We start from the raw sequence: 14,053 nt of genomic DNA, 5'->3' as shown, positions 1-14,053 counted from the left end.
ACGCTGAAAGGCATAATCAGTCTTAAATGATGATGATGATGATGATGACATATGAAGCGAAACGTTTTCACAAACAACGACTGTCATCTTGTCAAACTTTCTGTCAATCAAAATTTCTCGTACAGAAGTCAAAGGCAATCTGTGCTTGACAATTACGTCAAGCTGCACCTTGAAATGTCAAATATTTGGCATGTATGGTTCAGTTTGACAAAATGTCTGATCGTTTACAAGGGCCTTAAGAAATTCATGCGCATGGAAACCCAGCTTGTAGCAGTTTCAATCTGAAGACAAATTTATGTATGAAAATGGTGAAATGTTTCTTTAATAAATTTATGAAGCCTTTTAATTTGTGAGGACTAATAAGAACTATGGTAAAGGCAGAAAAAAGAGAATAGAATGACATATATCTTTGCATTACATAGTTGCAGTTTACATTGTTTGCATCTTTGGTACATCGGAAGATTGTATCGTCTACAGCTGTGGAGTCTACAGCGTAAACTGAAGAAGGTCTTTGAGAGTTGACAATATCTGCGCGGAGTGTTTGTATGTGTGTTTCAGTGAATAATGCCAAGAAAAACAAAATTTTTCCACGGAGCGAATAAGGAGGAAGATGAAGCATCTGTGAATAGTGAATTACGAGGTTCGGTAATCTTTTCTCAAAATGTGTGTTTTGTGAATTACAGATTTGTCTTGTGAGATATGCATATTGAAGTATTTCAACTATTGTGTCAACTGTATATGTATGACAACATCCGCCCCCATCTTCACCGTTTACGGCTAGGTCTTGAGTCTGGAGCTGCTTCAGAGACCTTATTACCAGTTATTATCGTTATATTAAGTAGTATACTTGTGTCGATTCGATGTTAGTAAATCGTATTGGTTTTTGCAGGGGTTAACATTTTCCTAACGGATAGGGACATCACGTAATTATTTTGGCATGATTAGATTTCTCGTTCAGTTTTGTTGACAAACAGTTATACACAGCTCGAAGTAAATATTTGGTTACTGTTGAAACATCGTACGCGTATACCAGATAGAATTCCCATAGCAATATGCAAATTGTGATAGATTTGATCTCTTCATATCATAATATTATATTATTTTGAGAAATTACGGGTAAAAGTACATAATGGACGCTACTGTCTCGTTAATGTAAACAACCGGGTATCTGAAACGAGTGAGTTTCATATCTTTGTCAGACAATTGCGGTTTGATTTTTCTGTCTGTTGTAAATCTTGTTTTTATTTTATTTATTTATTCATTTATTTTTGTTAACACACTCATAGACAATAGTGAGGCCTTTTCAATCCTCACCAGGCCATCCAAATTTAGATTTTCAATTACTATATTGGATTCAGGTTATTTATATGCCTACTTTTTGTTCCATACATCCATAATGAGGAAGTCTTCAAGGATGTCGAACATGTCATAAAAGAAGACATATAATGGTCATATAACATACAACATCAAAAAAGAGATATGCGCATGTACCTCCCACAGATGCAAAATGAAATAAATCTCATTATTGCAGACTCAGTCAGAAATGTAGGATATTGAGATTTAAGAGGAGACAACAAACTTGTCACAAATCTTGTAGGTATATGAATCTACAGCAGGGTACACTGAGGTGCGTATAATTCTTAGGCCATTGAAGCTGTATGACATCAAACATAAAATAAGTTAATATCAGTTATTTACCTTGATCACATTGCATATATATATATATAGACACACACACACACACACACACACACACACACACACACACACACACACACACACACACACACACACACACACCTCTGTCCTTCCCCCCCCCCCCCCCCCCCCTTCCTTTCATCTTTCCCTCTCCTTCCCTATTTCTTGATGAAGCAACCAGGGGCTGCGAAAGCTTGAATGTTTGTGTTTTTTATTGTGTCTATCAACGCCTTCTCGTTTGGTAAGTTAAAGCATCTTTGTTGATTATATGATTAGAATGAGCTGATTTGAATTCCACAGCCTGTGATCTATTTTCCAAGTAAGATTGAAACCACTTGTTTTCTATCCCTTTTACCCTCTTTGCCTCCAAATTATCTACATTTCATGACTAACAGTGCCAAAAGCTTTAGAAATGTCTAAATTATGTCCCACAACACTGCTGTCATTATCAAAATCTCTAACTATTTCATCTGTGTAATCCATTATTACTGTTTCTGTACTTCTAACTGTTCAGAACCCATCTTGATTATTATTCAGTAGATTGTTTATCATTTAACTACTTGGTAATTTGTTATTTCATTCATCTTAAAATTACTTTATAGAATGTTGAGAGGAGTGAAATGGGTCGATAATTTTCAGTCTCATGCATATTACCATGCTTGAATAAAGCTTTTTAACCTGTGAGGAGGTAACACTCCCTCAGTGAATGAAAATTAACAATATGAGCCAAGCACTTTGCAGTCTGCAAAATAGTGTGGAATATAAGTGATGTTGGTACATCATCTGCACCTTCTGAAATTTTGCATTTGTGGCTTTTAATTGCCTTGACTACTTCATGTTCACTAGTTAAAAGTAATCTCATGCTGTAGCAGGTGTATGATAACTAAGTTTATCCTGATTTGAAAATTTTACTATAAAAATACAGCGACCAGCCGCTGACAGTGTTCGTATGTGAACAAAAACTGTCAGTCGGCAACATGGCGAATAATGCTGTACGCCTGTGTAAAATACGTGACAAAAGTGTTTGTGTTGTTACAAAAAAAGAAGAAAAGCCAAGAAAAAACAAGGAGAGGAGAATGCCAGCTGCAGCATCCAAACTGCTGTCGAGACTGTACCACTGTAGAAACTGAAGATACATGTAATTTGCCAGCTGAAGATGGGTGCAAACCCGAAATGCATATTGGCATAAATAAAACGCATTAAAAAAGTTTGTATTTTCATAGTAAAATATCATTATCCACGGCCACAGAGCTCAACAGTCCAAATAAAATGGACAAATTGTTATTGAAAATTTTAAGCTAAGTGTGTGCGAGTTGCGTTTGCATGAGTGTGTGTGTGTATTTTGTTTGTTTTCGACAAAGGCCTTGTTGGCCAAAAGCTCACATTCCAACAGTGTTTTTGTTGTGCCTATCTGTGACTCCTAGATTTTCTATTGATTGTTTCTGTTCTTTTTGTTATTCTTGTAAGGCTTTTGTTTAGAGAAAATATTTTGAAGCTGTGCAGTAGAGCTACCTCAATACAGTATAATTTACAAGGTTTGTATTAAAGTTTCCACAGACAGTTATAGTGGCTTTTTCAGTAAATGTAATGTCCAGCAGAGACTCCAGTTTACTAGTGAAGATGTCTATATCCTCACCAGGTGCCCAGGGGGCTCGCCACTCTTTGGCGGGATCGTGCTTGGCTACCATGAGGCCCCAGCCTTTGCAGCATTTTTTCCCTTCCATGCTGCATGTCTGTCCTCTTGCTATTCTTTTTCCCCTCCCATGGGAAGCATGTCTGGGATGCTTTTGGAAATGTGTTCTGCAATTTCAGTAGCTGCTATCAGAACAGAATTGCCACAGTTTTTTTAATTCCTTTTTTCTGTCTTCGTTACTGTTCTCCTATCCTTCCTCTGCTTCGATGTTTGAGGTTCCTCATTTTCTATTTACTCCCTGTGTGCTTCTGAAGGCTGGTCCATGCATCTGACGCTTAACGGGTGATGGGTAACTAGTAATTTCCAGCTCTGGGTCAACAGGTAGGATTTGCATGTACCCCCTGGTACAGGCCAGGCCCAGGGAGGTGTGATTGCCTGAGCTGCCACCTTCCTCAGTTGCTAATTGGCATCTCTGTCAGGCGTTTCGGAGGTGTGACCTGAGGTGTGAACAATCACCTAAGGTGGGTGCGCCCCCCTCTGAGGGGGCCCCCAGTTGGAAGGAGCGCGCCATCAGAGATGCTGGCAATCATGGGGGATTTTCTCACAATGAGCCAATCCTCTTGTTCACAGTGCATCTGCTAAATGTAAGTGGAATGAGGTTAACGATTCAAAGACCCTTCCAGCTGCACTACGGTTCCTTGTGGTTTCACGTACTGAAGATGGTCAGTCCTTTGCTATGATAAATCTGTTTATTATTCAGAAGGGTGTTGATGCAGTTACTGGCCCTGTGAAATCCTGCTCTCATTTCCACAATGGCACTTCACCTTTTGGAGCCAACTTATGATTCTCAAGTACAACAACTGCTTGCAGTTTCACTCCTCCGTGGCTGTCTTGTTCATGTCAAAGTCCATCATACGCTGAGTTCTTTCTGTGGTGTTATTTACGCTAGGCTGCTTCATGGCAGAAGTCCAAACATACCTCTCTGATCAGGGTGTCATTGCAGTCCTTCAGGCGATGAAAAATGTAGATGCATCCTTAGTGCCCACACAGACTCTCTTTCTCACTTTTGATAGAGTGGTGTCTCCGTCTAAGATCAAAGCAGACTATGAAGTTATCACAGACGGACCGAACATTCCGAATCTGATGTGCTGCTACCATTGTCATCTTTACAGCCACACTTAAATGTCCTGTTGACATCCAGCCAAATGTGCAACCTGTGGTAGGGATGCTCATGAGGGCGACTGTCCATCTCCTCCTCCCCACTGTGTCAATTGCAATGGCGACCATACCACCTCCTCCCGAGGTTGTCCCATGTATCTCGATGAGCGGGCCATCCTGTAGACCCGGGTGAAGGAAAAAGTGCCTTATCCGGTCACTCACAAGTTTTTGGCTAGCCAGTAATGCTGTATTCTACCATCCAACACTCACAGTACTATTCTTGTTACATCTCGCTCCACAAAGGATATGGCCAAGCAGACATGCTACCTCTAATTCAGCACCACAATTGTAAAATTTTCCAGTGTCGTGGTAGCATCACTATCTCCTTCTCCAGCTGTGCAACAAGCCACCAGACTTTCGCCTCATGGGCGAAGTCACGTGCTACACAACCTGCAGGCCAGAAAGGTCAGAAGGAATACTCCCATGAAGACTTCTTACATTCCTCCAGCCAACCACATCTCAGTCTTCATCTGCCAACTGGAAAGGCTCCAAGAAGTCAAACAAAGGTCAATGGTCTTCTCCTCCGCGGACTCGGAGATCCTCTTCGATGGTGTCGCCACGTGATACCGTCGCCTGGCCAACCTTCAATTCGCTGCTGCACACAATCAATCACTCTTCTGTACTGGACTCCACAGACCGACAGAAGGAGAATGCCGATGCCTCTGTGGATCTCATGGAGCAGGCTCCTCCAGCCTTTGTGCCTCGTAGCAGTGAGTCTTTGAAGGCTGGCACTCGGCAGCCGCCAAGGTGACACCCCTTCATTTTTTCCCTTCTCCCCTTTCCATGTCATCACTCTTCTCCAATGGAATGTTCGCTGCCTTCGATCCAACAAAGGGGACTTATGGCTGCTCTTGGAATTGCAGTGTCCACTTGTTCTCTGCCTCCTGGAAAGAAAATTGCATCCTCAAGACCGCTTTGAGCTCTCGCATTTTTTCCCAGCCTGCTTCGACTCCCCCCCTCGAGGACAGCATTCTGTTGTGCTGCTCATCCGGGATGACATTCATAGGCAACCCATCGCCCTGACTACCCGGCTTCAAGCTGTTGCAGTCCGTTTTCTCCTTCCTCACTTGACCTTTTCTCTTTGTACCATTTACATCCCTCCGTCATTCAATGTCACCAGGGCAGACTTCCTCCAGCTTATTGGGCCGTTCCCTCAGCCCTTTCTGATGCTTGGTGACTTTAATGTGCACCATCCCTTTGAGGTTCTCCCAGAACCTGTCAGAGAGGTCCTATTTGGACTGACAACTGTGCTGAAGTGTGTTTGGACTGTAGGTCTCAACCTTAACCTGAAAAGTGCCTCTTGATTGCCCAAGAAATAAAAATATTGGGTACCAAGTGAATGGCAAAGGAATCCATCCAAAGCCAGAGAAAAGAAGACCAGTCACAGATTTCATGACTCCTCAGCACATCAAGACGTGAGAAGTTTCCACAGAATGTGCTAAAAATGTCAGTATTTTGTAAAAGACTACTGTTCCAATGCACATACCTTGCAAGAATTACTGCGAAGTACACTAAGTTTTCTTGGAATTAAGTACAAGAGAAATCCTTCCTTGTCTGTATAGAAACGCTAATATCGTCTCCAGTCCTAGCATTGTATCATTTTTTTTAATGGTGAGGCAAAATTATCACTGACGCAAACAGTTTTGGGGTAGGGGTGTTGTAGTACATATATGGGAAGATTCTCAAAAGGTGGTGGCTTATGCAGCAAGAGTATTCTGTGTTTCAGAGATGATCTATTCTACAATTGAGAAAGAATACCCTGCAGTTGTTTGGGTCATCAACTGTTTCTTGTCATATTTATTTAGCAAAACATTCTCCATTGTGATGGGTCACCTTCTCTGTGTGGGCTGACTAGCCTGAAGGGTAGGGTGAATTAGTGAGATGGACACAGGCTTTAGGAGTACAATGTCAAAATGATATAAAAAAGTGGTTGCAAACACAAGTGCTCTCATTGCCTTTCAAGTAATTCTTTGGCAAAACACCATGGCACAGATGAAATCTCAGTCACCACTGTGTTAGAAGACATTGCTGTGAAACAGTGGGAAGATCTAGTAATACTGTAAACTAGAAGCCTTGAAGGATGATGAATCTAATAGAACATTGCATAAAAACCACAGCACATCAGTAAGCAGAACAAATGCAACAAACCACGTAAACCAGGGTGGAGATAAAAATAAAATCATACAAAAGTCACACGTTATCTGTGTTTACTCATACTCACTCTTAACTCAACACAGGGAATGTGTACAACATACGCCTGGTGTGTAAAGCAGTCTAGCACAGCTATGTATCAAAGTGATTGACTCCGTACTAGATGGCGCTGCCAGACGGGAAAATAGAGAATGTGTTTATGGAGTAATGATAAACTTAGATCTGGTATATAACATAAAAACAAGGAAGCACAACTAAACAATATCAATACACAAACCAAAGCCCCCTGCACATAGACATTTATTTAAAAAGTAACATCATAACCTCGAAGTAACTCTAGTTACGAAAGGTCAGCTGTTTGTTGAGCAGACCTGGGCTCCTAAAATAGACTCTCTACAAAATTTCAAATTCTTCGAGGATTGTTTTGAGTCACTGTAAGGAATGCCAATGACGGAAGCACGTTCCACAACTACCTGCAGGACATCTGGTGTCAATCCTGCATGCATCAGTACCATTCTCCCAAATTGGAGTTGATCTTTTTGGAAGTCCCAAAGCCGACAAACTGGCATTGATTGATAATAGTCTGCACTGATCACTGTGCTGACTGTTGAAACTCTGGACGTTGCAAAGTTGCTGGTAGAAGACATCATTTTGAAGCATGGTGTGGCCAGTGTGAAGTGCTCTGACTGTGGAAAAATTTTCCAGTCTAGACTCGCATCAGAGCTGATTTCACATCGCAATGTCACCTTTGGAGGGCAAGTGCCTGCTATCCACAGACAGAATGCTTTAATAAGACATTGACAAATACACTCTCAATGTACATTGATGTAAAACACAGAGATTGGGGCACAATACCTTCATCACCAGAACCAAAGAAGCGAGGCAGCTGGCTTGTATATGGACCCTGATGCCCAGGGGAAAGACTGAGAGTGTTATAACACCAAGCACTGGCCAGTGAGATACAGCGCTGGAGACTTGGTATGGATTTTTAACACATGTGGAAAATGAGACTATTGGGAAAGCTATTAAAGCACTAAATTGAGCCATATCATATCTTCTGTAGCTTGTAGGGTGTCACATATATTGACCCTTCATCAAGCAGACGAAAGCGAAGAGATGTCATCAGTGTCCTCTACTACAGTCCAGAGGCGAAGATTGACAATGGAAGATTCAAGGAAACTGAAGATCCACTCAAGGGGCCAGCTTCAATGCTCATAATAGTAAAGTGAATGTAATAACTCGATCAGAGCGTGAGTGTCAACGGCTGCACCATACAGAAGACCATTGACAAGATCTAGATCCACGGTGCTGTTGTTGGCACCAGTGAAAACTTCTGAAACAATAGGGCTCTGTTTCTCCAAGAGAGGGAAAAATGCCATAAACTATGCTGCAAGCAGTGGGGTGTTGTGGTTAGCGTCAGTGGCTAGCTTGCTGCAGGTCACCAGTTCAGACCTGACAACCAGCAATTGTGTGTTGCTTAGTGCCCATCATTTCTTTAAAGTTCTGGAAAAATTTTATGTTTGTAAAGTTTGAACATCCTGGAATATTCACTGGCATTCATGAATATTCACATGTGGCTTCTTGACGACTGACACCGTCTTTCCAGATAAATTACTTATATTTTACCACGTGATCTAACTGCAACTTCCAGCGTGAGCAGCGAGCCAAGTCCCTTATCACTTCTGGTGTTGGCATTCAGTTTTCTTCTGGCTGTATGTTGGTGTCAGTAATAAACGTGCTTTCAGAACTAACCATTGAAATTCATTGTTTACCCTGCCTACAGACTGTTCTATTCTTACAAGAGGTGTATGTTTTAGGCAGCAGAACTCATTTGTAATATTTCACGAAAATCTGGGTTTCTAAAGTCCTTCCATAGTGTTTTGCAAAGCTGTAGTCATCTCCTCTCCAATGATTCCCACCTAAGCTTGGTGATGTATTTCCACAGTACTCCTACGCCCATGTATATCTGCATCCATACAACTACATCTACATCTGTAATCTGCGAATGACCGTTAGGTGCATGGCAGAGGGTGCGTCCCATTGTACCAGTTATTAGATTTTCTTCTTGTTCCACAAGTATGGAGCATGGGAAGAATGATTGTTTGAATGCCTCTGTGTATGGAGTGATTATTCAAACTTTTTTCATGATCCCTGTGTGAGTGGTAGGTAGTGGGTTGTAGTATATCCCTATAGTAATCATTTAAAGCCAGTTCTTGAAAATCTGTTAAGCAATCTCTTTTGTAGACTGATTGCACTTCCCCTATATTCTACCAATAAACCGAAGCCTACCATGTGCTTTATCCAGTACCGAACTAATGTGATCATTCCATTTCATATCCCTACAAAGTGTTACACTCGGGTATTTGTATCATTTGGCTGATTCCAAGAGTGACTCATTGATATTATAGTCATAGGATACAACATTTTTTTGTTTTGTGAAGTGCAAAATTTTACATTTCTGAACATTAGAGCAAGTTGCCAGTCTCTGCACCACATTGAAATCTTATCAAGATCTGAGTGTATATTTATGCAGCTTTTCTTAGATTCATTATAGATAACTGCATCATCAGCAAAAAGCCTGATTTTACTATTAATATCATTTGCAAGGCCATGAACATACAACATGAACAGCAAGGGTCCCAACACACTTCCTTGGGGCATACCCGAAGTTACTTCTACATCTGAGAATGACTCTCCATCCAAGATAACATGTGTCCCCCCTAAACAAAAGTCCTCAATCCAGCCACAAATTTCGCTTCATACGCCATATGATCACACTTTTGACATTAAGCATAGTTGCAGTACTGAGTCGAATGCTTTTTGGAAATCAAGAAACACTGCACCTCCCTGGTTGCCTTGATGCAAAGCTTTCAGTATGTCATGTGAGAGAAGTGTGTGTTGGGTTTCACTTGATCAATGTTTTCAAAATCCATGCTCGCTGTCATTGAGACAGTCATTCTGTTCAAGATACATCATTATGCTTGAGCTCAGAGTATGTTCTAAGATTGTACAACAAATCGATGTCAAAGATATTGGATGGTAGTTTTGTGGATCACTTCTACTACCCTCTTGCAGATGGATGTGACATGTCTTTTTCCAAGAACTGGGCACAGTTTTTTGTTCGAGGGATCCATGATAGATTATAGTTAGAAGAGGGACCAACTCAGCCATAAATTCAATATAGTCTCTGATGGATTCCATTGGGACCTGGAACTTTGTTCAGTTTTGACAATTTCAGCTGTTTCTCAACACCACTATTACTTATTTCACTCATCTTTTCAGTGGCACTAGGATTAAATTGGGACAATTCTCTTGGGTTCTCCTTTGTAAAGGAACATTTGAAAATGTAGTTAAGCATTTCAGCTTTTGCTTTTCTACCCTCTATGTCAGTCCCTGTCTCATTCACTAGGAACTGGACACTAACTGTCATTCCACTGATAGCCATTACATACAACAAGAACTTCTTTGGATTTTGTGAAACGTCATTTGACGGTATTCCGTTACAGTAGTCATTGGAGGCATCACGGTTTGCTCTCTTGACAGTCTAATGAGTTTCATTCAGCATCTCTTGTGGCTATAGACCTATGCTTTGTTTTACAAGTAGTATGCAGTAATCTCTGTTTCTTTAGAGGTGACTGTATGCCACAGAGGTAGGTTCCCTCCCATTATGAACTGTTCTGCTGCAAAGTGCATGATTGAGGTATATCCCTCTGTACCTTGTATGATGTTCCTTTCCGTTCCATTTACGTTTGGTGTGGGGGAAGAATGACTGTTTAAATACTTCTGTGCACACTTCAGTAACTCTAAATCTAATGTTGGCAGGCTTACATAGCAGGCTGTAGAATATTCCTAAATTAATTTAGTCTCTTCTTCAAGATTTGTAAGTAGGCTTTTGTTGTGTAGCTGACATCCATCTTCTAGCATCTGACGGTTCTGTTGTAGTCTCCCATGAGTCAAACAAACATCTGACCATTTTTGCTGCCCTTCTTTGTATATGTTCAATATCCGCTGTTATTACTATTTGCTGTGGCTTCCACAGACTTGTGCTGTTTTCTGTTATAAGTTCCATGAATGTTTTGTAAAGTTATTATTATTATTATTATTATTATTATTTTCTGCTACATCATTAATATACAATATGAACAGCAATGTTTTCAACACACTACCCTATGGCAATCCTGAAATTACTTACATATGTCAAGGAATCTCCATCCAAAATAGGGCATGCTGCATCCTCCTTATTGAGAAATCTTCAATTCAGTTCCGTATTTCGTTTGATACCCCATATGATCATATTTTTCAATAAGCATTGTTGTAATACTGAATCAGATGCTTTTCAGAAGTCCACAAGTACTGTATCAGACCTATTACCCTGAACTGTGGTTCTCAGGATGCCCTGTGAGGAGTAAACCACAAGGTGGATGTTGCATGACTAGTGTATTTGGAATCCTTGCTGGTTGGCATGGAGGAAGTCATTGTGCTTGAGGTTCCTAATTATGTTTGAGATCTGAATCTGTTTTGATATTCTACAACAGGTGAATATAAAGATTTTGGATGGTAGCTTCATGTAACACTTCCCTAACTATGTTGATAGAAGAAACTTGTGTTTTCCTCAAATGACTAGGCAATTATTATTTATTTATTTGTATCTTTGATATATTATGGGTAAGAGATGAGCTAACTCAATTTCAAAGTCTGTAGAGATTCAGTTTTACTGAATTGAGCTGTCGCTGAATGCCACTGACTCTAATTTTTGTATCAATTACAGAATTAAATTGGAGCATCCACTCCTGTGTCTTCATTTGTAAAGGAACACTTGAAAATGGCAGCATTTCTTCTTTTACTTTGCTACCATCAGTTTCAGTACCCGTGCAAATCCATGAATGTCTGCACACTAATTTTGGTACCACTTGCAGCATTCAAATATAACCAGAATTTTTTGTTTTGTCTTGTGAGAGATATATCAGTATAGTAGTCATTAAAGGCTTCACACATTACTTTTTAGATAGTCAAACATTTTTCATTTAGCACCTTTCTATCAATATCCTTATGCCTTGTTTACACTTATTGTGCAGTACTTGCTGTTTCTTCAGAAGTTTTTTTCACGCAGACTTTATATTGTGGAGAGCCATCTCTGTGGATCTTACACTAATATTTTGGAGGTCTCTTACAGCTATTATCATCTGAACCGAATAGAGTGTGGCCTAACTAAAACACCATTTTGTGCACTTTATACACAGTCAGCTATCTGGGTAGCTGTCTCTGATGTGGTGCACCCTTGTGCCAGTCTGGAGGACCCTGCTATTATCAGACGTATAGGACAAGTCAAGAAGTCACAGTCTAGCTTTTCACAGAACCTTTGAAGTCTCATGTGCAAACCTTCTACACTGTCTAGAATCGGAGAACCATGAACAGTTCTGAGATCAATACTGTAGATTGTGAGCCAGGCTCATCTACTCAACCTTTCCCACAAGTTACTGGAATGAGCCTAGTATGACCTTGAACCCCGAATGACAGGTGTAGTTTGTTGTGATGTGCACAACAATCTGCATGTAACTGCACCCTGTTTCCTCAGTGACTGCTGGAACAGGCTCTTCAGAATCTTGAATGGAGTCACTGTTGCACATTTAGTGCACAAGGTGATCTTTCTTGTCCCTCGTGCCAGTTTGCTATACACTTGAACTGCCATCGTGCTTATGCACTTGCTTTCCCCTGACACAGGACACAACAGGTTTCCTGACTTGTGATCTAACCATTTGGCCATAAATGTAATAGCACTCCTCTTAAATGCTTTGATGATTTCCTTTAAATCTACATGAAAGGGATCTCAAACATGTGAACAGTATTCGAGAATATTGCTCGAGCATTGTGTATATCATTTCCTTTGTAGGTATACCATATTTGGCATTCTACCTTCCCTACAGCTGACCTTAGGTGCTGGTTCTATTTCATGTCATTTCTCAACATCATCCCAAGATATTTATTCAGTGTTACCTAGTCAAGCAGGATACTGTTAATACTGTATTTGAACATTACGGAAACATACAAACCATGTTGTCTTGCATTTATCCACATTTTAAACAAATATTGTGGTACATTGTCAAGCATTGTCTGGAGGTATAGGAATAATGGATCTGCCGTCGTCCACGATTTGCCAAATATCTTATTTGAAAAAGGTGAAATATATTTTGCATGAGATTTTTTTGAATCTGTGATTTTTATAACCGGGATTTTTCTCTCGCTAGAAACCTAATTATATTTGAGTTAGAATATGCTCAAAGATCCTGCAGTAGACCAGCATTAAGTATATTAATCTATAATTTCAATATAATGGGAGGAAACATTCCACGTGGGAAAAATTATATATAAAAACAAAGATGAGGTGACTTACCGAACAAACGCGCTGGCAGGTCGATAGACACACAAACAAACACAAACATACACACAAAATTCAAGCTTTCGCAACAAACTGTTGCCTCATCAGGAAAGAGGGAAGGAGAGGGGAAGACGAAAGGAAGTGGGTTTTAAAGGAGAGGGTAAGGAGTCATTCCAATCCCGGGAGCGGAAAGACTTACCTTAGGGGGAAAAAAGGACAGGTATACACTCGCACACACGCACATATCCATCCACACATACAGACACAAGCAGACATATGGTCTTTAAATATGTCTGCTTGTGTCTGTATGTGTGGATGGATATGTGCGTGTGTGCGAGTGTATACCTGTCCTTTTTTCCCCCTAAGGTAAGTCTTTCCGCTCTCGGGATTGGAATGACTCCTTACCCTCTCCTTTAAAACCCACTTCCTTTCGTCTTCCCTTCTCCTTCCCTCTTTCCTGATGAGGCAACAGTTTGTTGCGAAAGCTTGAATTTTGTGTGTATGTTTGTGTTTGTTTGTGTGTCTATCGACCTGCCAGCGCTTTTGTTCGGTAAGTCACCTCATCTTTGTTTTTATATATAATTAATCTATAATTTTGTTCATTCATTCTTTTGCCCTTCTCATACGTGGGGAAACATGCATTTTTTTTTACTATTGCTCAGGGCTGTTCATTGCATGTGGAGATTCATCATATATGTGATCTAAGAAAGAGGGCAATGCCACAGAGTATATCCTGTAAACTTGGCGTGGAATTCCAACAGGAATGCATATTCCTATGTCATCCATTTGATAGTTTGTGGTGGCCAGATACTGGTAAATCTATATGACCTTTTTGTGTGAATGATTTTTCATTGTCAGAATTAGGACTGGCTTTCCTTTTGTTGTCTTCTATGTCCTTACTAAACTGGTTTAGGAGTGACTGAATAGAAGCTCTCGACTCACATAGGTGCTTTACCTGTGACCACAATTTTCTGATC

The 14,053-nt window shown here is 40.4% G+C and overlaps 1 protein-coding gene across 1 annotated transcript in view; it reads left to right on the top strand.

The window, feature by feature from the left end:
* The first annotated feature begins 489 nt into the window (after positions 1-489).
* Positions 490-14,053, top strand: part of LOC124712550 — a 132,834-nt gene continuing 119,270 nt past the window's right edge. Inside the window, exon 1 of the mRNA XM_047242862.1 lies at positions 490-640. Within this exon, the coding sequence (XP_047098818.1) occupies positions 565-640 (76 nt within the window). The 5' untranslated portion in view covers positions 490-564. The remainder of the gene's footprint in view (positions 641-14,053) is intronic.

Source organism: Schistocerca piceifrons, chromosome 1 (genome assembly GCF_021461385.2).
Source record: "Schistocerca piceifrons isolate TAMUIC-IGC-003096 chromosome 1, iqSchPice1.1, whole genome shotgun sequence".
NCBI lineage: Eukaryota > Metazoa > Arthropoda > Insecta > Orthoptera > Acrididae > Schistocerca > Schistocerca piceifrons.
Note: the sequence above shows the minus strand (reverse complement) of the source record. Positions and strands in the feature narration are given on the sequence as shown.